Source organism: Centroberyx gerrardi, chromosome 1 (genome assembly GCF_048128805.1).
Source record: "Centroberyx gerrardi isolate f3 chromosome 1, fCenGer3.hap1.cur.20231027, whole genome shotgun sequence".
NCBI lineage: Eukaryota > Metazoa > Chordata > Actinopteri > Beryciformes > Berycidae > Centroberyx > Centroberyx gerrardi.
The window spans coordinates 21,996,682-22,023,904 of NC_135997.1; the positions used below are offsets into that span (position 1 = coordinate 21,996,682).

General features: G+C 40.1%; 4 protein-coding genes across 8 annotated transcripts; 1 reads left to right on the forward strand and 3 right to left on the reverse strand.

The window, feature by feature from the left end:
• Positions 1-1,404: 1,404 nt before the first annotated feature.
• ddias (DNA damage-induced apoptosis suppressor) lies at positions 1,405-7,362 on the reverse strand. Its single transcript, XM_071900010.2, has 5 exons — positions 7,241-7,362; positions 6,795-6,956; positions 6,393-6,501; positions 5,016-5,329; positions 1,405-4,617 (listed from the first exon to the last, which is right to left on the reverse strand). Exons 1-5 carry the CDS (start codon positions 7,360-7,362, stop codon positions 2,670-2,672), a joined length of 2,655 nt encoding a protein of 884 aa, XP_071756111.2. The 3' UTR covers positions 1,405-2,669.
• A 2,630-nt stretch (positions 7,363-9,992) lies between these two features.
• Positions 9,993-16,456, reverse strand: LOC139912265 (uncharacterized). Of its 3 annotated transcripts, none has more exons than XM_071900027.1 (9): positions 16,243-16,456; positions 14,720-14,787; positions 14,447-14,494; positions 13,230-13,294; positions 12,897-12,934; positions 12,583-12,662; positions 11,633-11,695; positions 11,350-11,400; positions 9,993-10,959 (listed from the first exon to the last, which is right to left on the reverse strand). In XM_071900027.1, exons 1-9 carry the CDS (start codon positions 16,271-16,273, stop codon positions 10,906-10,908), a joined length of 498 nt encoding a protein of 165 aa, XP_071756128.1. In that variant the 5' UTR covers positions 16,274-16,456; the 3' UTR covers positions 9,993-10,905. The 3 variants fall into 3 exon arrangements, with proteins under 3 accessions (XP_071756128.1, XP_071756127.1, XP_071756129.1); XM_071900026.1 differs by lacking the exon at positions 16,243-16,456 and adding an exon at positions 15,369-15,501; XM_071900028.1 differs by lacking the exon at positions 16,243-16,456 and adding an exon at positions 15,369-15,486 and having other exon boundaries at positions 14,720-14,780.
• A 1,841-nt stretch (positions 16,457-18,297) lies between these two features.
• LOC139912256 (trace amine-associated receptor 13c-like) lies at positions 18,298-19,582 on the forward strand. The gene has a single exon (XM_071900013.2). The coding sequence runs from the start codon at positions 18,562-18,564 to the stop codon at positions 19,552-19,554; it is 993 nt and encodes a 330-aa protein (XP_071756114.2). The 5' UTR covers positions 18,298-18,561; the 3' UTR covers positions 19,555-19,582.
• Positions 19,583-20,011: 429 nt separating this feature from the next.
• Positions 20,012-26,688, reverse strand: nsmce1 (NSE1 component of SMC5/6 complex). 3 transcript variants are annotated; one of them, XM_078284365.1, is made up of 8 exons: positions 26,610-26,688; positions 25,614-25,745; positions 24,802-24,923; positions 23,796-23,873; positions 22,501-22,647; positions 21,540-21,656; positions 20,464-20,590; positions 20,012-20,172 (listed from the first exon to the last, which is right to left on the reverse strand). In XM_078284365.1, the coding sequence occupies exons 2-8, from the start codon at positions 25,729-25,731 to the stop codon at positions 20,138-20,140; spliced, it is 744 nt and encodes a 247-aa protein (XP_078140491.1). In that variant the 5' UTR covers positions 25,732-25,745; positions 26,610-26,688; the 3' UTR covers positions 20,012-20,137. The 3 variants fall into 3 exon arrangements, with proteins under 3 accessions (XP_078140491.1, XP_071756115.1, XP_071756116.1); XM_071900014.2 differs by having other exon boundaries at positions 25,629-25,745; positions 26,533-26,618; XM_071900015.2 differs by having other exon boundaries at positions 26,533-26,618.
• Positions 26,689-27,223: the final 535 nt, after the last annotated feature.

The window sequence follows — 27,223 nt, forward strand, 5'->3', positions numbered from 1 at the left end:
AGGAAGAAAGTACTATGTCATTTTGAAGCAGAAAGTGTCATAACATATCAGTATGACAGTATATGTCAACTGACCACTATGTCACTTGACATAGAGGATGATGTCAATTTGACATTGAAAGTGACATCATAAGCCTTTATGACCAGGTGGAACAAACATTTATGACTGGTTATGTATGTTTATGTCAGGTGTCATGTAGTGCATATGTAGGTGTTATGAATGCTTATGTATACCCCCTTCAAATGAAGTGTTACCGAAAGTTGTTTTGTTGGATTGTGGTTGTTTTCATGAGGCAGTGTTTTGTTGGAAATCCGTGGTATAGAGAGTGACGAGGAAGGTTTAGGGAACAGTTACCTGGGATCCCCAGTGCGGCTCAGAAGCTTATCTGACCTGGAATGGTCTCCCAAGGAGGTAGTCCATCACCCACTCAATAAGACCAGGATGTAGTTGCATGTCCCTGAGTTTCTGCCCATGTGCATATGGCTGTATGGTGCTCAAAGTCTGCACTTTAACCTAATAGTCATTCTTTCATTTCAAATCCAATGTATATAACATTCTTAAATTCTTAAAACACAAAATGTAGAACTCTGGACTGAAAATGAACATCAACAGTTTTGAAAAAAAAATGACCCACCTGAAAGGTATTACATTATCGGTAAAAAATGTTATTACAATATCAGTCAGGACATTTTATTACATTATTGGTCAAGTTATTACATTATTGGGTTTTATTACATTTTCGATCAAGTTAAGTGCAAATTTTATTACATTTTCAGGCGTTATTACATTTTCGGGAAATTATTACATTATTGGGTGCTACACTCTTTAAGAACAGTTCATCCATAAGTTAGGGAGGGATATGGTGTGATTGCAGTTTATAAATCCCTTATTACACCTAAAAAGCACGTTTGCAATAGAAATAGTACAAAGAATACATATGATCGGAGCCATCACCAGATCTTAAGCTACTTCAGCACTTACGATGCTACAGTCAATGGTGGAGTCTCAGACACTTGCAGGATCCTTGCCAAACTGCATTGAAGCCATTCTGGTATCTTGCAGTGGCTCAACGCCCTATTAAGGTTTCTACATCATATCTGGATGAACATTGATTGTTTGAATTTTTTTCTTAGCAGCTTTGCAGAGTTTCATTTTTTGTCATCAGTGGCAGCTTTCATTACCCCACCACAATGTATTCCAGTGAATTCACCTATTTGAATTATAACGACAAAAAGACAAACATGTTAGTTCTTAAATATGGACAAATTAGCACTAAATCAGAGAAAGGTGAAGAAAACATACACTAGATGTACTGGCAGGTAAACTGATTTATATTATTATCCTTTCAGATCTCAAAACTAGTATCTATTTAGCAGTGGTGTGGATTGCCTGCTTTAAGTGGGGTGCATGTTTTTTCATAGATTCTCTTCACTGTTGAATTGATTGAATAGTGAAGTTGATGGAAAACACATTTATAGGCAAGAATAGATGAACAACTTCTGGAAGGACACTTGAGCAATATGGAAAAGGAGATGGAGTTTGTTTGTGATCCCTTTGGAATTTATCTGTACACCTGCCTACTCTTCCCCCTCTAACCTTACCAAATCTGTCACACTGTCTATCATTGGTGCTTCCAAGACTTAAGAATATAGTGACGCAATATTTCCTTCTGAGGAAATATTCTTCACTTCTTGAACTAGTTTTGTTATTGTCAAAGTGCAGTCCAGCAGTGAATTGGTTGTGAGAGGGAATAAACTCCCAGGTTGAGTAGGTGAGAGGAGAACAGGGAGAGCTGCAACAGGTGTGAAAAGATTGGGAGGTGTGTGTGTGTGTGTGTGTGTTTGAGGGGGGGAGCTCAGGGAACAAAAAAAAACAAAAAACAGCAATGATTCACACTTTTAACTGACTACTTAGTCAATAGTTGCATCATTGACAGCAAAACAACCTGCCAACTCTGACCAACTCACTAGATTTTATCCTGTTGACATTAATTTAATTAATCATTTTATTCCACACAGTGATGGACTGAAATGATATGACAGAAAATGACTCAAGTAAAATAGCCAAGTAAAATAGTGGTTTATTGCACTTCTAAATGCATGACAACAATAGCAATACACAGACAGGGTCTGCAAAACCTTGCAAAGTCTGATCTTGCTTTTGTGAAGATTGCATAAAAGTCCTCCTGAGGTCTCCAGAACATTACCACCTTAAAAGTCTGTCTGACCAATTCACCAATACCACCATAAATCTACTTGACCAGGTCTGATCAATTCATTAGTGCAATTTTAAATGTGTTCAAACATTTCATCACCTTAAATCTGCCACCTTAAAAGTATGTTTGAGCTGTTCATTGGCACTGCTTCAATATTGTCTAATAAATATTCCACCTTAAAAATATGCAGGCAAGCCTTATGTAATGATATGATTCTGCTGTTAGGAATGTTATACTTTTAAAAACTCTTTCAAAACAAAAATAGGTATATCATACCCTGTCGCAGGTTTAAAATACATAGAATTTCAAATACTTCTGATACAATCCAACTTAAGGGTCAAATGTATTCATTGAGCAGACCATTAAATTAACACATTTAACCCTTAACTGATCAAGATACAGCCAGCCAAGAGTATAAAAACAATCATTTATGTGCACATTTATGTTGTACCTCTCAGAGCGAGTCAGAGAACAAATCTTTGGACCAATCACATGCCTCGTCCTCATCATGGAGGGAGTGACTGTCAGACCCATCCGGACTTACCTCATCAACTGATGTGTTTTTACTGGACCCTGCCCTCTCACTGCCACATGGCTGACTGCAGACACCATTTCCTGTTTGTCTTTGTGCCACATGTGTCTGTGATGTTTGGTCCAACAGAGTTCTCTTACACTTAACTCCGTCCGTCTGCTGTCCTTTCCGATCATAACCAAAACCCCCGTCACAGTTATCGTTGTGTCCTCTCCGTCTGGGCTTTACAGGCAGTCGCGTTTTAGGAGGGCCCGTTATTTCATTGTCCTCATAGTCACACACACTCACATCGCACACACTTGTGTCACACTTGTGGTTTGTTCTTCTCCCTGTTGATCCTCTGTTTACAGCACTTCCTCTCTGGAGCCTCAGATGCTGCTGGGCTAGCAGACAGTGTCGAGGCTCGTCCAGCTTCCAGAAACTTCTCTTGGGGGCAAGGCTGCGGCTGCGTCTGCGTCTGCTGGGTGTAGTACTGCACACCAGGTTTTCTTCTGCACACACTCTGCCACACTGGTGCAGCTGGTTAGCACTGAGACTGTTTAACTGACAAAGTGAAGAGGTGATTTTGGTCAGCTTTTCACTGTCCCATCCAGGTGTACTCAAGTGAAAAGCATAAGAATCCCGCCTGTCGGGTTGCAAGCTGAATTCACCCAATGTAGAGGTCCTATGTGTGGAAGCAGGTAACCCTGCAACGACAGCTACCTTCACTATGGGAGTAGACTGAGAGGGAGGGATGAAGTCAAGAGACTGTGAATAATCACACTGGATCATATCAATAGTGGCTTTTTTATCGCTATTCAGATCTTGCGTGCCTGGTGACTGCGAATTGCCACCACTGTCTATGTGAATGCCTTTATTGCTATTTAGACCTTGTTTATCTGGTGTGTATAAATACTGGACTGGCATCTTGCTGTCAGTCTCTGCATGCGTGGTGAGTGTCTCTGTGTTCATCAGTGAGCTACTGAATAAGTCTGCTGAACAATCATAAACGTCCTCTACAGGTTGCTCTTCTTCATCCTTGCATTTATTGAAAGATACAGAACCAGCCTCCTCATCCTCCTGCTCACACTCATGGGAACAAACATTGCTGGTTTGCCACCTGTTTTCACACCCATCAGGGTCCCTGTCTGTCTGGTCAGGTAAATCAAGAGTGACGTCATCCCCATAACTCACTGCAGCTGTATTAATGACATCTTGTAGTATCCTCTTGTATGAGTGCGTGTCTGTCAATGGGTTGATACTTTGACAAAGTGAGACAGATTCATTTGACGAGTTCTTGTCATGTGATTGTCCAACTGATGTGTCGCTTCTAGATGTTTCTTTCTGATTTGGTGCAATTACATTTGGCTCCGTTTCACTAAATGTGTCAAACACTTCATCTCCCTCACACAAAAACGCCGCTAGACTCTCAGAGAAAGGCAAATCCTCCCAAGCCACGGAACTTGACAAAGATGATTTGGTCTGCTCTCTTTCAGAAAGCCCCTTCTCCCTGGGGCTGAGTGGTAGAATCCTACTGTGGCCAGGCTGGGAAGGACTGGACCAAGTGTGCAGGGTGGGGGAGTTTCCATTAGCATTCTGGATAGATGAGTCTGTGCATTTGGTGAATGACTGACTATTGCAAGAGCTGCTCTCATATAATGATGGAAGGGGTGATGGTGCTCTCTCCAGTGTGACTTCATGTTTCTCCCAGCAGCCTCTCTGCCACACAGGTGTATGATGTGGCGGTCTTTTGTTGTGTGTCTGTCTGTCATTCTCATTTCCACTGTCCTGGGTGCTGCAGCCTTCCTCCTGCTCCGCTGATGAAGTCACCAGTCCCAGTGACTGTTGCCACGGTGGGGTGGGACTAAGGGTGCAGTCCTGGTGCCGTGATCTAGGAGTAAAACACAGGGAATAGTCAAGCAGTTGTCATAATACAAAGAGAAAAAAAATAAACTATGGTCAAGCAATGTCATAATAGTGGGCACTTTCAAATCTAACCATATTCATCTAGTGAGACCATCTGATAGAGGAGATTAACACTGAAAATGTATGTGCTTTAATGAGTGACAAGATGACTGTAGACGTTTTTCTACCTCTTCAATTATAGTGGTGAAATAGTCACACATCCCTGTCAATTAACTAGTTAGCTTGTAATGATTTTTCACTTTGATCGACTCCCATTCATTTCTAATTTGATTCTGGACGTCTACAGAGGTCGCCCTCCCTATAATATGCAGAGAATTATCAAATACTAAGCGATGGTTGACAATATCTTCTTAATGTAATTACCTTTGCGGTGATTGGGAAAGAAGACACGAGGCGGGCAGTGTGGTATTATTGAAGCTGCTGGCTGGAGAATGATGAGGAATCAGCAGTAGGCTTGTTGCTGGAGGTCCGGAGGTTTTGCTGGGATCAGTGGATCCCAGCGGATATTCTGCAGCTTTTTGAAGAAGGATCCGGTAATAACTGATCAAAGTGCAGCCTCCCAGGGCTGCAGCTTTGGGGAGGATAATCTGACTGGCGATGAACTGGGCTGTGTCTTTACTAGTGGAGCCATTTGGGACAGGCCTTTCTAACAAAGGGCCAGTTTCTGTGGCAGTTACCTATGGGAGAGAGACAAAACCAGGGCTGGTTGAGATCACGCAGACTACATATGTATGAAAGTTGAATTAAACATACATTTTGGACATGTTGTTCAAAGCCTCATAATCTATTCTACATGGCAGGGTGCAATTCATGTTCAATTCAATCAACTGGATGAATCAAAGAATTTGGATCAAATGGATGAGAGGATGAATCAATTGATCAATGTATTTTCCACAAAGTTCAAATACTGCGTGTTTGTCCATCACATGCAATATCTCAGACACCACTGATCAGATTTGGACAAAACTTGTTAGGCACCTCACCACTGTCTTCTGGAATTTTCAAAATTATACTGATTGACCCAAGGAGGTGCTACAATTAAAGGTCAAAACAAGGTGATTTGTTGGTTCAGATTGAAACTGCATAATTTGTGGGTGACTACATCTTCACTGTTGCCTTTTGTAGTCATGGAAACATCTGTGACAGAGATATTCAAGAGTGATGCAGCTGGACTGTTCAGCACAATAACGCCTTTGATGGCAACACATCTGCTTTTTAAGTTCCATGCACTGTATTAATTGTTATTTCCATGACAATATTATCAAACATTATGCAGCAGACATATGAATGTAATGTCCATTCTCTCAAAACCCCGCCTAACAAAAATACAAAACAGCTAAATTAAAACTACTATATTCTATCTCAGCTTTAATTTGAGCACTGGTACCATGTGGAATTTGTTCAAATTTAATAAGGCATTTAATGGAGTGGGTTGTGTTTAATGGGGTGGATCATATTGGATTTCACTTAGTTTGGAGCCATTAGACAAAAATGTTTGAGATCTAATCATTTTAACACTCTTAGTGAGATCAAAGATTTATGTATGAAAAGGCAAGATAATCAAGATACTTGGCTTAGATTTTCTGACATGTTACATGTAGCTCTTGGGATTAATAGAGGATCACATTTTAAACTGGAGAAATTCTGTAATAGTACTATCGATATCAGAAACCAGTATCAGTACTGGCACATGCCTAGTATACGTCTTTAAGTCCCTGAAATACCCCATCTCTATGATACCTTTATTCCAAAGATAAAATGTCTCCCAATGAAACAGTCCTCTACAGCCTTGACCAGCAGTTTGGATCTGGTTGGTGCTTCAACTGGCAGATCTGAGTCCTGCACCAACCTGCAGCATCACAGACACAACAACAAAACCGTAGACTAGTTTTCACCAAACTAGATAGTAAGGATGGGAGAAAGACTTAAATGCTGAATAACAGGATGAGCCTTCTTGAAGCACCATGGGCATAATTCAATGAAACATTGGTAAAGTGAATCTGACACTTGCAGATTCAAAATGTTTACAATGGAGAGAAGACTGACAAAATGTGACAAATAGTTTCTTCAAATTATAAAAGAAAAACAAAAAAAAAAACTGTCAAGTAAATTACTACTTGACAGTTCATCTTCCACGCTTACCTTTGTAATCCACTTGCATGAATGCCAAAGAATGGGTCCAGACAGGTTCCAAATACTGTTACTCCAAATATGTGGCTGTCCCGGGCCACTCTCAGTGACAGACGGTACCTGTAGTCAACCCGTTCCTTCAGACAGCTGTAGCCACACTTGGAGCATCTGCATCTATGAGAGGGTGGAGAGAGAGAAGATAGGAGGAGGTGTGTGACTATACGTGTGTGTGTGTGTTTAGGCTGAGAATGAATTTGAGGATTGGGGAACCCTAGATTTTCATCTGTACTCAGATGCAGTTATAGTGGGGAAGACAGCCCCTACATAAATACATGATGAAACGCAAGCCACTTAATCAAGACAGATTTTAGGAAAGATGTGAAAGGAATATTTATTTACCTACCCACTGTTCCCCCCTTCAAATGTAAACGAATCATGCTTTGATGGCTTGTATTTACCTCGTTGTGTCCTGTTGTTGTACGTCTATCCTTGAGAAGCAGCCTCTACAGTACGGATAAAACACACAGGCGTCTTGTAGAGACAACACGGCGCAGTCCACCAGAGCCCGTCTGACAGGCATTTAGTCCGACAGACTTTGAATGCAGCTGTAACTTAGCTATGCTAGCTATCTAGCTAGCCAGCCACATTACAGCTAGCTGGCTAACCATAGCCAACTTGAGGCTAACTGCAAATTCTGACCAAACTGATGTTAGGTTGATATTAGTTACCATGGCAGCGACTTCAATCCTAACACCATTACAAAAACACAAGCACATTTCAAAGTAACAAAACACCTAACTATAAATTAGCTCCATTTCTCAATCTAACCATGAATTAAGCGTTGTTTCTATATATTCGCATCTAACTTCTTGCTAATCAGGAATCAAAACACCCGCCATGCCCCGGTGTTTCATCAAAACAGTCCGATGTAATAAATGTGCCCTGAAACAAAAGTTCCTAGACGCCCTTGCTGGTATGGTTTTACCTCTTTTATTTATTTATTTATTTATTTATTTATTTTTACGGTCTATGGGTTTTACCTTATAACCTGAAACAGCCTGAGAGCACCCTCCTGTCATATAAAAAATGCAGAGGGTGCAACTTCAATAATTTTCTCCCAGTCAGTTTTACAATGGAAGTGACTGGAGGCATGGATGGATTACTGAACAGGCCAACTGGGCACAGGCCCAGGGGCCCAAGAGTTTAGGGGGGCCCCTAAGCCAGAGCCTGATACATGATGATGCTGTCACTAACTTTACATTTACTGCCCTGCAGTCAACGGGCTTAGTTATTTATATCAACACCAGAGCCCCAAAATTCCCCCTATAATAACCTAAACATTTGTTTTGAAGGTGTCAACATGGCACTGTCACAGTGAGTGTTCCCCTCAGTTTTAATTATTATTTTTTTTTTTTAAATATGTTTTTTAGGGCTAGAATAATATGTGTTTGCACCTTGTAATTCTTTTGTAATTGTTTATTTAGTTTTCTCTCCCATAAGTGCAATAACAAAAAAAGATAATAGGCATAGCAATATTACATACGCAATGAGGGCATACAATAGTTTTTTATGTTCATCTCACTTTTGTATTAAAAAAACTGTTTTGAATATCAATTTGAATGCAATCTTCAATAGCCTAGTATCCCTACATATGTTATCATCATCTTTCAAAAAAGATAAGCTTGTGTAGGCTTCCACTTTCATTTCCATTCTCACCAGATTAACGGGTGTGTAGGGGCCTGTCGATAGAGGCCGCTGTTAAAGTTTGTGGGCTGTAAACAGAGGACAGATTCGTTTAGCCTTCAGAGGTCTACCTGTTTTTGCTATTTAATTTGCAACATGACTTGCATTCAGTTGTTAGACTTAAACAGATTCCAAAATTATATTTAGATAGGTATTTTTCTAACGTGCTGTTGGCTTTGAGTGTGTAAATCCTGCTGTAAATCCTGATATTTTTTTATAGTATAGATGCATGTTAAGGAAAATGGGTGTAAGGTGTACTTGGGAAAATAAAGTTTTGTCAGGTCAGGATAACTGTGGAAAATGTGTTGTTTATGTTTAAAGGCCAATTTAAATGTTAATGTGAAGAATTTATTATGTGATCAGGTTTAGGTAAGTGTGTGTGTGTGTGTGTGTGTGTGTGTGTGTGTGTGTGTGTGTGTGCGTAGGAAATGATAGGCTATTAGGTGTTGTATAATCCATATGTGTCTTTGTACTACTGTATATTTAGTAGACATGCAAGGCTTAAAATGAAGCTGGTAAGTGTGGCTAGACAGTTCAGGTGTCAATTTCACACTTTTCTTTTGGCGTCATATCTCTAACAAATGACAAAATAATACTTTCACTTCTCTATTTCTCTTCTACAAGAGAGTGTTGCACCTTTCTCTCTCAGCATGCTATTTTGGATTTAAGGTTGCACCTTCTTTTTTGTTACTTGAGCATGGATTTATTTTTCAACAGTACTGAATATTTGAACTCAGATATGATATTTTCACATTTCATTTCTCCTGAATCACTAATGAAATTTCCTATGTTTACAATTTCATGTTTTAAGAAAGGCATTTGGTCAGTTAAATAAAAGTCATTCTGTTTTCCATTTAGCTGGGCTGTATAGGCCGCAAAGAGTCATCTGGATGGATGTGACCAACTTGGGCAACATTGGTGTCATTGCTCAGTCCGTCCCTACACTTCATCGCCGCCTCGCCAGAGTCCAAGGCCCCGCCCATTTCCGTATGACTAGTTTTTATTTTGAATTTTGTCCAAAACTGTTTTTTTGCTACTCCTACAAATTTTGTCCAATCTTCTCCTAATTTGATATTCATACAATTTTGATAACATTGGCTTCCAAAGTTTGGTAATGTGTTGGCGGGGCCTATTTGACAAAAAGTGCCATAACTCAGGAACGCATTGTGCTATCTTAACCAAATTTGGTACACGTGTGCAAGTATCTGCTCCAAGTATCGCCTATAGGGGGCACATTGATTGTATTTATATCTCAGTCATTGTACTCATTGTATACAGTACAAACTCCGTACAAATTTGAAAATGCTCAGTATGCCACAGGGACCACGCTTGCACATTGGCCCACATGACACATTCATCCCAGAGGTCATCAGCTGCTCGGACCCCGCCAGTTGCTGCTTGCGGCTATATTTTTTTGTTGTTTGCTTTTTTGATTCAATGAAATATACAACATTCTCAATTTCTCCTTATAACCTTTATTTCATTGGTTTCATGGCACACAAAAGGCGAGGCAATCCTGAGATATTTGGTCATTTGTCAGTCATTCATATTTGAACTGCTGATTTGATATTTCACAGAAGCTGGTGCCCCACGGCATTCGATGGCTGGTGTACTTACAGAGGTAAATCCATAAATTGGTAACCAAAATTAATTCTCATGGGTCACAACAAAAGTGTAATAATATGTTTTTCAAAAGTTTCCTGGGTGAGAGACTACGTTTCACACTAGACTTACAGGCTGAAAAAATCCCAAAACTGAGATTCTTTGCTCTTAAGCTACAGTAAATGCTTTTTAGGAAGAATGCTATAGCATATTGCTTCAAAAGAGATGTATTGATAAAACAACTTCAATGACAATTCCACACATGATTTATGATTTTTTGTCACAAATCAGAGGATAGTTTGGTCTTTGATAACACGCTCTAAAAGTTAAAATGTCTGTAGCACATTTTGGTGGGCAAGGTTGGGGAATAACAGATTACATGTAAGGCTACAGTTACAATTCTCATTTCAAGATTACTTTTGTGATTGGATGTGGCAGATTGAAACACAGCCTTGGCTATATAGGTGCATCTACACTTGATACTTACTTTAATCTATGTATGGGTTTAGTGCTCCTGGTTTAATGTTGCTGTGCAATATTGTACCAACCAAGGCAGTAGTAGCCTAGAGGTCAGAGAAGTGGGTTTGTGATCAGCATGTTCCCAGGTCAAATCCCTTGTGTTTACCCAGATTGCTGACCGCACTTCTCTGAAATCTCAACACATGATGAGATGATAAAACCTGCGCTGAATAACAAGTGTAACTACAGCCGTACAGATCTTCTGTGTCTTCCATCATGGACCTGAGGAGTCTAGAGCAGCTGGACATGTGGGGCTGGTCTACCACAGAGGGGCTCTGGTCAGCACGCCCCTCCAGCTGTGAGAGTCTGCCACCTGCAACACAGCAGGACAGTCAGGGCACACTGGTACTCAGTGTTACTGTCACACGGTATGCAACATTGAGATTGCCAATATGCTTGGCTTTAGACAATTTTGATGAAAAATAAATCAATAAATAAAATCAAGGCAACATGCAAGGTTGTCTTTATTAGCGGCAACAGGTGTACTGTTCAAAAATCAAAAGTGATGTTGTTTGCAAGAGCTCTACTTAGATACGTAAGATTGTAACCAAGTAAGACTGCAGTTATGTAGAATGCATTTATGTTAGACAAACACATAACACATGTACACCACAGTATCATAGTAGAGACATTGATCTAAAACATCTGAATTCCTGAGAGCAGAAGTTGGAAGCTTATGGTGTTTCTCAGCAGAAGGACTCACCTGCATTCTCTTATGTAGGAACCTCAGCTTCTGGTTGAGAGACTCGATCTCCTGAGACACAGAGGACAGAGATGCCACAGATGGAGTTTCATCATAATAGGAGCTATAACATTTATTTAGTCACATTTCCACCCAATAAAATCACTGATTAGATCTCCTGTTTGTGCCATTGTTGTGCTTTTGTACCAAGAAGAGTTTCACATAGTGTTTATCATAAAAGCCTGGCCTATCACAGTTATCATTGTGTTTATTTTAATGTAGGACGCCTAGAGGAATCAAGTACCTGGTTCAGTTTTTCACTGCGTCTGAGTTTGATCTGAGGCAGGAGGTCCTCCAGTCTCTGAATCTGAAATGAAGGAACAGGGTATCGTGGACTGTACATGTTTCCTTTCTAGGATTATTCTGAACAACATTTTTTACATTGCACTTTTCAAAACGGAGTTACAAAGTGCTTGTTAAAGTTAAACATAAAAAAAAATACAATATGTACTGTAAGATTTCTACTAAAACAACAATAACAAAAAAGGCTAGTGTGTGCTTTCCTCTGTATGTGCAATATATCCCTACTTTGTCACTACATGATTACTATGCGGCTCTTCTCTCTCAACAAGAATCAGCTTGGTTTTGAGAATGCTGTAGTGTTCCTCAAAATATTCAACTGGCAGGGTCGGGGCCAACCTCCTTTAATCTGGACTGAGGACTTTGGGGGGTTGATTGCTGCACTGTGAAGGAAAATGCAGGGGCATGCATGTTATTCCTCTCTGAGAGTTGGCCAGCCTATCTAGAGGGCTTGCCACCTGCCAAAAAGAATTCATTTGTGTTGGTTTCATTACAGATTTTGAATCAGGTAGTCTATGACAGTAGGCAAACACCTTTTGAGTTATAAACTATTCAGTCCGACAGTGACTGTCTGATATAGTCACGACATAACTTAGTAACTGAAGACTCTGTCTAGTAAAGAATTTAAAATCTCTGCCCTGCTGAGAGAAGAGGAGAGGGCAGCCGTTGATGTTAAATGCAGGCATCACAGTTTGAGTAGCTGTACTGCGGATTTCAGTGTTAAAACTGCTCTTGGATACTTTATAGCACATGGAGAAAACTGCTATTTCTAAGCACTAGCCCTGTACTCGTTTGTTTTTGGGAGATTCTGAGCAAAGCAAAGAAATTTTATTGCAGCCCAGCACTGCTGAATGAATATAGGGAAAACACTTCTATATGGTTACTGTGTCATACCCTCCTGTCAATGGTCTGTAGCCTGGTCTTCATGCTCTTGTTGATCACAGTCATGGCGATGGTCCTGGGCTTGGGACGCACTGGGAACAGAACAATCACAACCATAATAGACACAACATCCCTTGAGAATAACTTGCATGATCCTCAGCCTGAATTAGTATATCAATTTGGCAGAAAGAGGGTGTGGCTAATGAGTGATTCAGGCAAGAGAATAGAGAATAACACACACATATCACACATATCATATCACTTGTGACATTGCATTACATGCACTGTCCCCTATCAAAGAGAATATTAGCTGAATCCACTCTTACCATGCTGGAAGATCTTGGCTACCTCCAGCACATATGGCCTATGATGAAAAATACGTCACACATTAACATCAATGCTTAGTAAATGCAGTGTACTATGTTACGAATGCATGGCTGGGCTACAGCCAGGACAACCTCAGGTGAGTTCAAAACAAACTAACAATAAAATGCTGGTAATTTCTTTGAGAATATTTCCAATGGCCTTGGAGGAACCTGAAATACATGAATATCTACAACCAAGGCAAATTATAGTTGAGTTCAAAACAAGTGTAAGATTTTCCAGTTACAGTGTTGAGATCAGGACTGAACAAATAATTTGCTGTGAGTTGGACTTACATGTGCTTGCTGTTAGAAGTGATGGAGCTGTTCAGGGGGATCAGACAGCCGCGGTGGTTCCTTATCTGGAAACAGACAGTATCCAGTGATCCAGCTCAAGGTTTTGGTCATGCTGGGAACTCACAATTTCTAAATCATTTCAGTTCCAACCAAAAATTGTTTTTAACAATAGTGTATAGGCATGAGTGATTAACTTCACCCTGTATTTGACTACTCACCCAGTAGTCTACAGTGTGTCAGCCTACCTTACATTGCATCAGCATGGGGAAACTTTGGTATCATGACAACAGTGATTTTTGATATTGTCCTTGCCATGTGTTGCTCTACTTTTCTTTCTTTCATTCATCTTTTCTTTGAGTAAATGTATGGCATTTCCATTCAGCAATATAGAGGTAAAGTAAAAGTTAAAGGGGCATCTAGTAATCTAGTGTTTTTATCGCCCTCTATCGGCGACCAAGGAAATGCAACAACACCAACAGGTCTCTGGCACAGCTTACAGTGACCTGTGATTGACATGAATAATAGTCACATTTTCACAATAGAGACAAGTAAGGTAGCTAATTACAGCAGAGATTCAACAGAAAAGTCTGGTGAAGAGGTAATATATCACAACGCAAAATACTGTAATAATAATAATAATAATAATAATAATAATACTGCTTTGTCTTTTGCTTTTTGGTTTGAGAACGAAATGTCTTGTGACGCCGGTCGCTGCCTCACAGCACCGGTGTCTGTCATTGAGCTGTTGAAAATGTTCTGAAGAGTGCAAATTAGTTTTGAAAGCCAGAACTCTCAGCAACTGGCAAAGTAATTGTTCAGTCATTGGTATTGATAGTAGAAATCTTACGGTACATATTGCACCTTTAACTCTGAACTTCAGCTGGCAGTCAAGATATCTTGAAAATACACCAAAGATATTTTCGGCGCATCATTCATCTGTTTTATTTTCTTAAATGAAATATATTTTCATGTGACTCAGACAATGCTGTTACTATTTACTGAATATACTATGATGTTTTTTCTATTGTTATATTATCTAACAAATGTTTTTGCCATGCCTGAGGTGAGGCAAAAGGAAATTTTCCAGTCTTTGGGGGATAATAAGGCTGTTTTCTATATTATTCTCCTCTTTTTGTTCTATTAACACACTGTTATAGGCTACAAACATTCAGAAACAGGCCTACATCTTAAACATGAAGGTGCGTGAGTTGCTGTACCTTGATTATGAAATCGGTAGGGTTCAGCCCAAAAGCACTTGTGATGATCTGAAAAGAGAGAGAATGCTACTTAAAAAATGATTGTATAATATTTATGATGCAATATAACAATACATGCATACATACAGGCAGGGACTTTTAACAATGTTTGTTATTCTTTTGACTATCTATTCAGGGATATGGGCCAGATTATGTAGGCCTAGTCTCTCCATATAGGCTACAATATTCCTACATACTTACACTTCATACAGCACTACACACACACACACACACCTGTTTGACCATGGTAACCTCAGCCCCTCGAGGAATGGGCACTTCTCGTAGAGCCACCACTCTGTCATCTGCAACAGATGCAGCAGGTACCATTAGGTCCGCACAAGACAATTTTACTTTTTTATTTTACTTGCTAAGACTTCTTGCAAGTACAGCAAATCTCTCTCTCTCTCTCACACACACACACACACACACACACACACACACACACAATAAACTGCAACAGCCAAGGTGCAGGCAGGAGATCATCCTGTTATAACCAGTAATCCCACTCAACAGTCAAATGCAGCTGTTGCTCTCCTGTGATCATTTGTGAAGTTAGAATGATTAAGCTGTAACGTTAAGCTATCTATGCTAACATGAATCTAAGCATTTGGTAAAAGGTAGGAAAACCACTATGAATACAACATTCATTTCCATTTTGGATTTATACCATGGTCTGCCACAACAGACTCTGAATAGCCACCTTTCCCTGCTCATTAGCCTCCAATGGGTTAAAAAAAAAAGGTCGTTGCTATGGATACACGCACACGCACACACACACAGAGAGAGAGAGAGAGAGAGAGAGAGAGAGAGAGAGAGTACATCAGTGGCTGAAAATAATTTCTCAGTCATCATCATGTCGAAAAACATACAGAAACGTACGAACCGTTTTTGTCAAGCCGTCTTAGAGCGATCCAGGCGTTTGATAAACGTTGTGATTTATCAAAACTGATAGTAGACATATTTTAATCACCCGCTCAGCGCAGCTTGAGTGAACTGGCTTGTGTTCCTCCAGCCCGAATAACAATAAGACTTCCGGTCCGATTTTGTTTTACTTTTTATTTTTTTACAATAAAAGCGTAATTTCTACAAATCCACAACACTTACATATTGACTAAAAAACTTCTTTTCGCACAAAAACCCTCCATATAATTATGCATTACAATGCAACTATATAATCTGTGCAATGTTTTTATGATAAGAATTGTTCTAATCATTTTGTTGACAGTTCCTACTTTTAAACGGAAATTTGTCATTTTTGAACTACATAGGCTACACAGACTAAACATTATAGTTCACCTTTCATAGCAATGAAAGGTTTGTCTTGGCGGTGTGGTTCTACTCTTTAGGCTGCTCCCTGCTGCAGTAATCAAAGCATAACAGCATACACAATAAAAGCATAGCACATACCAAATGAAGGGAGCACCGAGAGATAAATCCAACAAACCCAACATAGGTCAGGCCAGGTCACTAAGTATGTGTTTGGTCTTCCTGATCTCCACCAGGAATCAGGATCCACAAAGGTTATTCTACCAAAAGCAAACTATTGTATGTGTAATCATTTTGCATGCAACACATCGTTAGATCCCCTTCTGCAGGGCAGGACTTGAGATTTCTCTAGAAAATAGGCATGTGCTGCTCTCAATAGTGTTCGTCAACAACCCCAAGATGCTGACCTGCTGTATCCTGGTACATGCAAAATATTCTACGTAGTGTCACAACTATGTGTACAGTGGAGCAGCCACTGCATCCTGGATTACCAGGATATCCAAAACCACATCTTAGATTCATCGATGGCTTCTGAGAAGATGGCGTCAGAAAGTGTCTGCAGATCACCAAAGATGAAAACCAAGACCTAGATGGATATTCTACATTTACAAAGACAAGAACGAAACCCAGCAGGCCCGCTACTATGCAAAGCAACTCATTTAATGAAGTGACAAAATGAGCATAATCTCTTTAGTTCAAAAGTATTGTGCATCATCCAAGCCAAAAGGTGATTAATGTCGGACGGACGCATGTACACTCACATACACATGCGTGCGTGTGCACGCGCACGCACACACACACACACACACAGAGTCTAACTCAACGCCTAAGAGACTACATTAGTTTCAACACAGCAACTTTCTACCAGAGGAGTATGTTCACACCTCCTTCTAACAATGTCAGATAATAACACCTCAAACCACAATGGGATTGCCCAGTCAGAGGTGTTAAAAAACATTAAACATACTTTCCAACATCAACACATGATGCAACCATGGGTTGTACCCTTTACACAACATGTGGGCTGTGGCTAGAGTTGGGACAGACTATGCAAACTTTCCTATATATGAAAAGTAAGGTGTCACCTATTCACTGATCATGTAAATGGCACACACTTGTGACAAAGCATTTACTAATAAGTTAATACTTTATATTAATTTTCAGTGCCATCAATCCAAACACCTACACATCTAAAGGAGTTAGTTAAAAGGTGGAAAGTCAGCCACTTTGAAAAATAGCTACAGATGTAATGACAGTTTTGTCAAAGTTAAGAGTGGATGAAGGAGGGAGATGGTTGGAGGACAAAGGAACAAGGTAGCAAGAGCTAAATGCAACATTATAGTGAACACCAGCTTGTTAGTTTAGTGGGTTGTTAGAGAGCGGATCATAGGCACCGATACAATTGAGAAGGGGGCATAGACAGAAGGGAAATAGGAAGTTGAAAGTTATACAGAATAAAGTTGAAAATTGAGTCGTTTTTTATAATGAGCAAGCTCACCATGGCAAGACAGATCAATCTGTCAAATCATTTTCTGCATGATGAGTAGATGAAGATTTGTTTACTGCTGGTTACATTCACACTGTTTCTCAGTAACAGAAAGGTACAAATAGTTTATTGGAAAAGTGCAACTGATATCAGTAAGGAATCCATGTTGGTGGTAGTGTTTATTTAGTTAATACACACGATTGACCTAATCCAGCCACTGAAATGCCTCTTCACACATCTTACCTTTGGACAGGGGCGGCATTTCAGAAAGAACCATTCTCTACACCATTCAACAGGAAAGTGACTGGTCAAATACGTCAAATAGGTGAAACAGGTGAATTCAAACCATTGTGCCTCCAACTGGACTACTTAAGTACTTTCATATCTACTCAACTCCATCAAACATACTCAACATAATATTATAATAAGACTATAATAATATTATTTGCATGGTAAATGACCAGAGAACATCTTTTACTTAACTTCCAAAACTGCACATAAGTAACTGTACTGAAGGCCTGAGACTATTACATACTTTATGAAAAACATCCCGGAGTGATTTATTTATTTATTTTTGTTATTAGTTAATCCAACACATTTTTTATAATTAGTTGAATCCAAGTATTATTGTTAATTACCTCCAACATTCAAAACCCAACCATGGTTTGGTAATCGTTGAAGTTGAGCCGCCTTCTCATGCACATTCTAATCGTAGGTATAGGCAAAAACAAACAATTGCCAATTGAGATTTAGAATTTACAAAAATAGTTAGGATTTCCTAACTTAAGACAGGAGGTCTGAGATAAGATAGGACACAGCCATGAGTTTAAGATTTGCTTCTGTAATAAAAAGATTTTTCCTATCTTGGAAACTCAAGACAAGTTAGGACAAGAATTTAGGATTTCTTTCTGTAATGAGGCCCCAGGTTGGCAAAATACCAATCAGTGTCAATTTGGTGGGTGGGCAGCATGAAATCACTTATTGTGTCTCTGAACCACAGTGTCTACATTGAGGAAGAGCAGGGGAGATGAGGAAGTAAACAAAATGCGAGAAACGAGGAAGAGGTTGACAAAGAGGGAGGGGGAGGGATGCAGAAGGTAGGAAAAGGGGCGCTGGACAGGTATGGGGGAGTCGAGGGAGGAAGACGAGAGAGGGAGTGTAGCAGGCAGTGATGAAGAGGGAGGGAGGGAGAAGGGGCATCAGTGTCCACTAGAGAGAGATAAATGAGCTGCACAATGTCTCGCTTGGTCAGAGCGCTGCAGGTCCTCATCGTCAAAGCCTGCACTTGTCCGTCTCTGAATACTCTCCTCTCCAGTGCCTGACGATGGACGGCCTGGAGGGAACCGAGCTCTGCTACCCCGAACTCCTCAACTCCTCCTGCCGAGGGCCGATGCGTCCTCGCTCCGAGGCCCTTCTCCTCTACACGCTGCTGTCCTCCATCGCTCTGCTTACCGTGGCTCTCAACCTGCTGGTCATCATCTCCATCTCCCACTTCAGGCAGCTCCACACGCCCACCAACCTGCTCCTCCTCTCCCTGGCCGTGTCGGACCTCCTTGTTGGACTGCTGGTGATGCCGGTGGAAACGGTCCGTTTCATAGAGACCTGCTGGGTGCTGGGTCGCCTCATGTGCGCTCTGTCGTACATTATCGGCTTCACTCTCACCTCTGCCTCCGTGGGAAACATGGTGCTCATATCGATCGATCGCTACATAGCCATTTGTTACCCTCTGCAGTACCCCGCCAAAATCACTCAGCACAGAGTTAATGTCTCTGTCTGTCTGTGCTGGGCCTGTTCGGTTCTCTACAACGGGCTGATTTTAAAGGACCATCTTCAGCAGCCAGACAGGCACAACTCCTGCTACGGAGAGTGTGTGGTGGTCATCGACTATATCTCTGGGGCCGTCGACCTTGTGTTCACTTTCATCGGCCCCTGCACAGTTATTGTTGTTCTATACATGAGAGTGTTTGTGGTGGCCGTGTCCCAGGCGCGTGCCTTGCAGTCTCACATTACAACCGTTACGCCTGGTAAGGTGACTGTGACCGCCAAGAAGTCAGAGAAAAAAGCAGCCAGGACTCTTGGTATTGTCATCCTGGTGTTTTTGATGTCTTTCTGTCCCTATTACTATCCCTCTCTTGCAGGGCAGGACATCTCAAACAATGCCTCATCTTGGGCTTTTGTGTCCTGGCTGGTGTATTTTAATTCCTGTTTGAATCCACTGATATATGCCTTTTTCTATCCATGGTTTAGAAAAGCTATTAAGTTCATTGTCACCCTACAGATACTGGAGCATGACTCCTGTGAGGCCAAGATACTTTAAGGCCACTATTCACAGACAACATTTTCAAACAATTTAGACGGTCAATATCAGCTTCAGCAGGGGTTTTGACTGAAACGTGGCAAAATCAATGAGGGTAATAATAATAATACTCTTGGTCATACTTGATGGTAGAGTCTATCTAAATAATGCAAATGCAGCATCTGTTTTAATGCTTTCCATTTCCATCTTTCCTTCATTCCTTCCAGACTGTTTCTTGAATAACTGTTTCTTGTATTCACCATGCCAAGATCAATTACTTGATTGAAATGATTCTTTCAGTTTGTCCAAGCCCTGTGTTTGGTCATTTATTTTCACTGACATTATAAATTTGTCTCTGCATAAGGCAAGTCTCATTTCATTCACCCCACAGTCTCTCTCACCAGCATCTTAGTCTGTGAAATGCATACTGTATGTTTATAATAGGTTTGGCTCCTCTAAAAAAGAAAATGATGTAAAAGACCATTACATAACTATTTTATTTATAATGAACTTAAAAAATATAAAATGTAATCATTTTAACAAAAACAACAACAACACATACATTAACAACATATTTGTTTCTGTTGAAACAAGCTAGGATTCTTCATCTTCTGGGCTGAGACTGGAGCCGCCTGACCTCTGAAAGGAACAGGACGACAATTAATAGGTGCCCAAATGCACAGTGTGTTTTCATTTTATTCACTCAGCATTCTTGGTAGTCATTGTGGTAGCCATTGTAAAAGTCCTCTTTCATGTATTTATCTTGCATTACTGCAGACAATTCTTTCTTGGTAGTTATACAGTAGAACCAAATCAGTATAGTGTAACACAAAATTGTCAACCAACAACTACTTTTACAATGGCTGCATCAGCATTTGAAATATGTGTGCAAAGTAAACTATGTCCACAAATAAATAATATAATAAATACCAGGGATTTCATGTGGCCAGAAGTCATCACAGACAGGACACCTCGGCTCTGATCTTCCTTTGAAGTATATGGCCACACATGGGTTGTGTATCTTTATGCCACATGTTGGTTTCTCACAGATTTGACACTGAAAGAAGATCATGTTAATCCAATGAGTAAATTCATTAATGCCACGTGCCAGACAAAAGCAAAAAATTACATTAATCGCGTACAAATGTAAACAATTTCTATGCAGAGTAAATACAGCAATTGCTTCAGTATCCTAACAATTCACTGTAAGGCAAGGTTTAAAAAGTTTCAGAAATGTCAACCAGCCCGATAAAAACAGCAAAAATCATGAAACTGTCAGTAAAAGCACCAAGGTACACCAACCCATGAAAATGTTAAAATGTCGTAATTGATCCTGAATCACATGGTAAGAATTTGAATCATGAAGCAAACCTGTTCATAGTGCAGCAACATGTATCCCTGTAACAATTTTATGTAGTTACTCAAAATAAATTCCCTTCTCCACCCTATAAAAAGCATCATTTTACCCCTTTTGTTTATGGCTCATCTCCATACAGCTTTGATTAGTCTAAACTAATCATTTTATTTTAGCTAATTTTGACAAGTACATTACTTTAAAATATTAGACTACAGATTGACTGTGGCTTTTTGGAGTTGATTGAATGTGTGCTGAGGGTTGAGTTTATCCTTATATAACAACAAAAAAGTTATTATAGCTATAATGTTACTGATCATCTATTACACAGTGAAATGTAAGCAACAAATGGTTTATGAAGAATACTGTTAGTAATAATCACAGGTGAAGTTACTGAACCATATTGCCTTTAAATTCTTCCTTTAAGACAGGTAGTTATCATCAGTAATGTACAGACACTAAAGTATTTATACTTAATATTGGCGATACCACAAAATCAGTATTAGAAAAGATAGAAACAAGCTAGAAACTAGCTTCAATTCTTCTCATTCAAGTATTCAATTTGAGGGGCAAAAGGAATTTACAAAGTAGATGTAGATTCCAGGAAATAAAAATGGCAAAACAGAAAATAGAGAAACACAAAGATATTTACCTGGAAAGCAATGTTGTGACAGATGTGGCACACTTTCACCTGGTCTTGATACATTGTACGGATGTATGGCTCCATCTCTATTATGCATCTGGTGGACAAGGTGTAGTCGCCCCGTTTCTAAACAAATTAATAACAAATAAATAGTCAGGCAGACAGGGATTGAGGGACAGATAAAAGGGTGGTGGATTGCAGCAAGCCTTGAAAGTATGAATTAACAGCAACAGGGACTATAAAGGGAATTTCCCTCCTAAAACATATTTCACATATGCTGCTCCTATGATTTGAACAGTTCAGTCTGGATTTGTTGATATGACCAAGCCTGCCAAAACTAGAAACAAGACAACCAACTCTCCCTTGATAATGTTTAGCCTGAGGAGAAACTTTCAAACTAGGGAAGAAGTTCTTGCACAAACTGTCTAAGGGTCCAATTATACTGTCTTGCTTTTTTGTAGAGAAAGTCACACTTTGTTTTCAAAGCGACCAGCTGCCACAATCAGCAACAGTACTTTGTTTAACTCTCAAACATTTGCCTGAAACTCCCATAACCCAGCCAATGTGCTCCATAGTAACTACTACCAACTTTTCTACTGGTACTTTCTTCAGTTTAATTCTGGTTGTTGTTTGTCGTAACTGTCAACTGCCTACAGTATGCAACCGCTTCTTCTTCATTGTGTGTGCTTTGTTGTGATTTGCTGGTTCACAAAAAAGTGGTCCACGTCATGAACACTCCACTACAATGATGAACTGCTCTCAACTTCAGAAAGCCCTGCACTCGGCCTAAAGAACCGCCAGGTGCACCGCCTTGCAGTCATTTCCCATTGACTTTAATGTAAAAAAAATAAATAAATAAAAAAGGTGTTGGCAGTTTGAAAAAAGCGGAGTAGTGTAAACATTCTCTAAATTTGTAGGAGCAACATTTGGAAATTCTGGTGGAGAGCGAATTTTCCCTTAAAGACAGTACCTCACTGAGCCATCTGTCGAGCACGAGTCGGCTCAGGAGGTGCTCCGTCTCGCTCTTCTTCAGCTTCTTGGTCTGCAGGCTGTCGGCGCTGTTTAGAATGTCAGTAGAGGAGGCCGTTCCAGTCTCAGAGCCCACAATCAGGTCCATCTGAATCAATACAGCTCGAGTTAGTCTTGAGACACTTCCCAGTCAGGGGCGAATCAGGCTTTCTGAAGCTTCAGCACTCAGTTGAATGCTACCATATGTCCCACTGCTGCCACAGCAACTTAATGCTTTGATTGTTACACTGCAATATAAAACTGTTTTGAGATAGTTTAGCCTATTATAATGAACAATTTCCACCACGTCCAAAACAGATGAATAAGATACAAATTCAACTGCTCATTGAACTTGATCAATTAATGAGTATAATGTAATTTTCAAATCATGCTTCATTTACACTCTCTTTATACTCGTTACTCTTAATCTGGTTATATGTCATCACATTTGCTACATATGCTCTAAGGCCAAGTGTTAGATAAACCTTTAAGTTTGCTTTTGATTGGTACATGTGGTTGTGGCGTATTATATAATAGCTTCGAACTTAACTTGGGTTGGCCTAATATGATAAAACTCGGAATAAACATTCGACAACCACTCTTTAGAAGATGCATACCAAATTCCATGTACGAGTTACAGGGGGTTTAGCATTTGCAGATACGCAAGATGTTGCAGTCATGTGACTTGTTTACATCTGCATTTAGCTGCACAGGATACTTGTATAACTGACCAATCAAATCACCTACTTTTAACAGCCATGAACTGGTGACCACTCATCTCTGCATTACCTCTGAGACTAATGTGCAGTTCCACCTAACTTTTGTAGGAGGTGTGAAATGCCGATGCAGAGTGCCTCTGTGACTTGTAGATATTGACATACTCCTGCATGTACTGCATCCCAAAGCAGAAGAACCAATTTGACATGCAAAATGCACAGGCCTAAATTGGAAATTTCTGGTGCATCTCTCTCACATCATAGCGAACTACTGTGCTCTGTCGGAGGAATGTCTCGCTTTAAAAGTTCCATGAATCAGAATGTAAATACAGATTTAGGGAAATCTCACTTTCTTTTTTCACACCATACAAATGGTAGAAATGGCTAGAGCTCGATGCTCAGCTGACATGTTTCAGGGTTTGATTCCTGCTGTGGCCTCACCTTTTAAAAATATATACACTAATGGGACTGTAAGAGGCTGTGGGTGACAGTGTGCACAAAATGTTGTTATGCTATATCATTTTTTGTGAATTGAACTCACTGTTTTCCTGAACAGCTCCAGTTCATTATCAGCATAATCTGACGACATTCTGGTGACATCGGTCTCGGCCATGTTCACCTAGACAGGATTGAAGTGAAAACATTCATTCATTCATTCATTCAGTCATTAACAGTTTGTCCTGGTGACTCACTGCACTTATAGTGCCGACAACTTGCTTCTTACATTATAGGCTCATGACTCAGTTCATGACTTTTGTTGTATTTCACACCCTCTAAAATGTGATATCCTATTTACAATAACCCAGACAAGCTCTTAAATCAGCTATAATAATAAAAAATGAGACACCTGGGTTATACTAAGGCATGTATACACCCTATGTCGTTTGTTGTTGGTTTTGGTCTGCATAAGTTCAATTTCCGTACTAATCTTCTGAGTATTCTGTTTATTCATGTAAAGAGGTATTATCTGGGATATTTTGTGTAGGCCAACATTAAACCCATTAAATTAAATACATTTTTTGAAATGAGGGCATGCCTCATTCTTTTTAGCGTGGTTCACTTTATTGGTGGCGTTTGGGGATAATTTTGGTCATTAGCTGATCCAAATTTCAGTCTCAGTTATGATTGTAGTTCCAGCTGTAATACTAAAACTGCTCTGGTTGTGAAACGTCACTATGCTTAAGCTAAAGTAACCTCTAAAACCTCTAACCTCTAAAGACTAGTCCTCATCTTTGCTTGCAATTTGGGGAAATGAGACTGAATAGTAGCTTTACTTTCATTTACACATTTTATTTAGCAGGGGTGGAAATGTTCTAGCTGTGGTGGCCACCACTGCTGAATGAATATAGGGGAAGCACTTTTGCAGTGGCAGATTCCTATATTAAAGTCACAAGGACACAACATTTCAATAGTATTGTGGTGATCTGGAGAATTTGCTAACAAGGTGAACAAGTGATTTTTCATTGTGACCTTACAACAGTCACTACCCAAGGCATAGTATTGGTAAATGGTAATGTAGGCACAGTGCTGGTATTAAAGCCACTAACCAAGGCGTAGTACTGGAGACCATTGTCTTCAGACATCCCTTTTCTAATCTGCATGAACATGGGCTGCAGCTGTGAATTGATGACTTCAATAAATTCATCCAGTCTGTCATGAGCGTAGTGTGCTGCAAGAAAAAAGACAGTTTGTTAGGCTGGAAATGACTCCATTTCAGGACTACATGTAGCTCTCATATTGCACCTATACTGTCTCGTCAGTGATGTAGTGACACAGGTCACATCACTATAGACAGGAGAGTTGTTGCACAATCAGACAGTCCCCATAACACACTGAGGGGAAACACTGAGCAACAACTAGTACTACAACTACAAAAAAATATTATAGAATACTTGTGATAATGGTGGTTTGAAAAATCCTGACTTACTGTACTGTATTGTTTACACTTATTGCCGGAAACCTTTTGAACCCCTGACTCATATTAGTACCTCTAAAATATCAGTGTTGTTGGATGAAACCTTGTGTTTTCAAAAAGTCAGGAATTTAATTAAACAGCCTTATTTTATTATGTTTTGAATAGATTTCATCGCCTCTGAGGTCATAAAACTTGCTCTACTGATAAAGGACTGCGTAAACCTTCAGATGAAGTAAAAGCATGATGAAAATCATCAAAATTGTTGTTATAAGGATTTTTGGCCAAAGTGGCAATATAGTGATGCTCTTGTCATTTGGGGACCTATAAGAAACAGGCCTGCTGACCTGTTTTGAATCCCGTTTCCTGATAGAACGATGTAATGTGAGGTACTCTGCATTGATAGCATCAGTAAATGTCTGTATAGATATATATAAAATATCGCACCGTTGTGTGTCTCACAGGAATGCTGATGGAGAGTCTTTGCCCCGGGTTCATCAACGATGCCATTAGCCATCATGGCTTGTAGGAACCTGCGGTGGCTGTCTCCCATTGGCCGTGTCATAGCTCTGGATTGGCCTAGACACACAAAATAATGATGGTTACACACACTCCATCAAGTCAACAAGGGGAAATGGTGGGAAGGGAAAGTAATGTAAAACAAGGAGGATAAATGCCATAATTTGTGCATAGAAGAGGGTTGCCACCTTCTTTCATTCCCACTTTAATCTGTATGGATAAAGTATCATACAACAGCTGATCTGAAACCTGTTTGCCTCTTGAGTCAAGGTATGGTTGATATGATTGTACAGCCTGACAAGTAAGCCATATCAGTCCTGCCACAGGTGGTTTATGTATGAGCGCAACAGGCACCCAGCAGTGAATTTTGACTATGAATTGATTTCATAGGTTTTACGGTGGCAGGCAATCAAGTCAAAACCGGCGGCCGCCATGTTTATTATTATTATTATAGATGAATACACTAGCAATAGTGCCGACCTCTCTACCCAACCGTTTTAACGTTAAGAGTTAGCCAATATATTGTGTAGGACTTTGGAGGTTTGTTTGAGTCAGCTGACATGTAGACAGCAAGCAATACATTGAGCTATTCCACATTGCAAATCTGTTAACATCAAGCTAGAGCTAGCGTTAAAACGATACGTCAGGTTTCTAGCTAAGGGTCTACGGTTATATTCAAGTAATCTTCTTCCAGCTACTAACGTTAGCTATAGTTAGTACCGTCAATATACAGTTAGCGGGCACTGCTGTCTGACAGGGAGCTCAGAGGATGGAGAGTTTTGGTTTTAGCAAACGCTAACTAGCTAACGTTAGCAGTCTTTGAGATTTCGTCAGTTACCCGGCTAACCTCGGGGACTGGCAGTTGAAACCTTGTAGAAAACGTCTTTTCTTGAGTCAGAAAATATCGTGACCAAGTTTACTCACTATCCGTCAGGTTTTGGTCAAGGCGGTTCTACAGCAGTACGCGCCTTCCGTGTTGGGTACTGGGCTTGTTGCTTGTTGCCTAAAACGAGCGCTTCTTCTTCTTCTTCTTCTTCTTGTTTTACGGCGGTTGGCATCCAGCTTATTGGTGCATTACCGCCACCTTCTGCTCCAGGGGGGTGGACCAGACAACAGATTTACAATCTAAATCCCTTCAAAACACACACACACACACACACACACACACACACACACACACACACACACACACACACACACACACACTCTAAACTGCATTTTATCCTCCATGCTTTACAACCTAGTCCTACTATAAAATCCCTATCCATGTCAGCCACCCTAGCACCCTATCCCTACTTATCCATCATATCCTATAAAAAAAAACCTGTATCCCTTAAGAAATCTAACAGTACCCTGCTCTCTCACCCATGCCCAGTAATCCTTTTAATGTGAATTCCTGTACCCCTAATTCCCTCAGATTCATCCTCATCATCTCTCTCTGTGTCCCATACCCCCTACAACTCAGAACTACGTGCTCCACTGACTCCTCCTCCTCCTGACATCCCTCACACAATCCTGTCTGGTGTTTCCCTACCATT

Bases quoted from the DNA above. Each gene is read 5' to 3' on its own strand.
- LOC139912256 (XM_071900013.2), top strand. From the start codon at position 18,562: ATGGACGGCCTGGAGGGAACCGAGCTCTGCTACCCCGAACTCCTCAAC.
- ddias (XM_071900010.2), bottom strand. From the start codon at position 7,362: ATGCCTGTCAGACGGGCTCTGGTGGACTGCGCCGTGTTGTCTCTACAA. The intron at 6,957-7,240 runs GTAAATACAAGC...ACCCTCTCATAG, and splicing joins CAACAACAGGACACAACGAG to ATGCAGATGCTCCAAGTGTG. The intron at 4,618-5,015 runs GTAATTACATTA...TTTTACTCCTAG, and splicing joins CTTTCCCAATCACCGCAAAG to ATCACGGCACCAGGACTGCA.
- nsmce1 (XM_078284365.1), bottom strand. From the start codon at position 25,731: ATGACACGGCCAATGGGAGACAGCCACCGCAGGTTCCTACAAGCCATG. The intron at 21,657-22,500 runs GTACTGTCTTTA...TAATTTGTTTAG, and splicing joins TCGACAGATGGCTCAGTGAG to AAACGGGGCGACTACACCTT. The intron at 20,173-20,463 runs GTATTTATTATA...TGTTCCTTTCAG, and splicing joins CTGGCCACATGAAATCCCTG to AGGTCAGGCGGCTCCAGTCT.
- LOC139912265 (XM_071900026.1), bottom strand. From the start codon at position 15,444: ATGTCTACTATCAGTTTTGATAAATCACAACGTTTATCAAACGCCTGG. The intron at 11,696-12,582 runs GTATGACACAGT...CCTTCATTTCAG, and splicing joins TACAGACCATTGACAGGAGG to ATTCAGAGACTGGAGGACCT. The intron at 10,960-11,349 runs GTGAGTCCTTCT...GCTGTGTTGCAG, and splicing joins TCCTACATAAGAGAATGCAG to GTGGCAGACTCTCACAGCTG.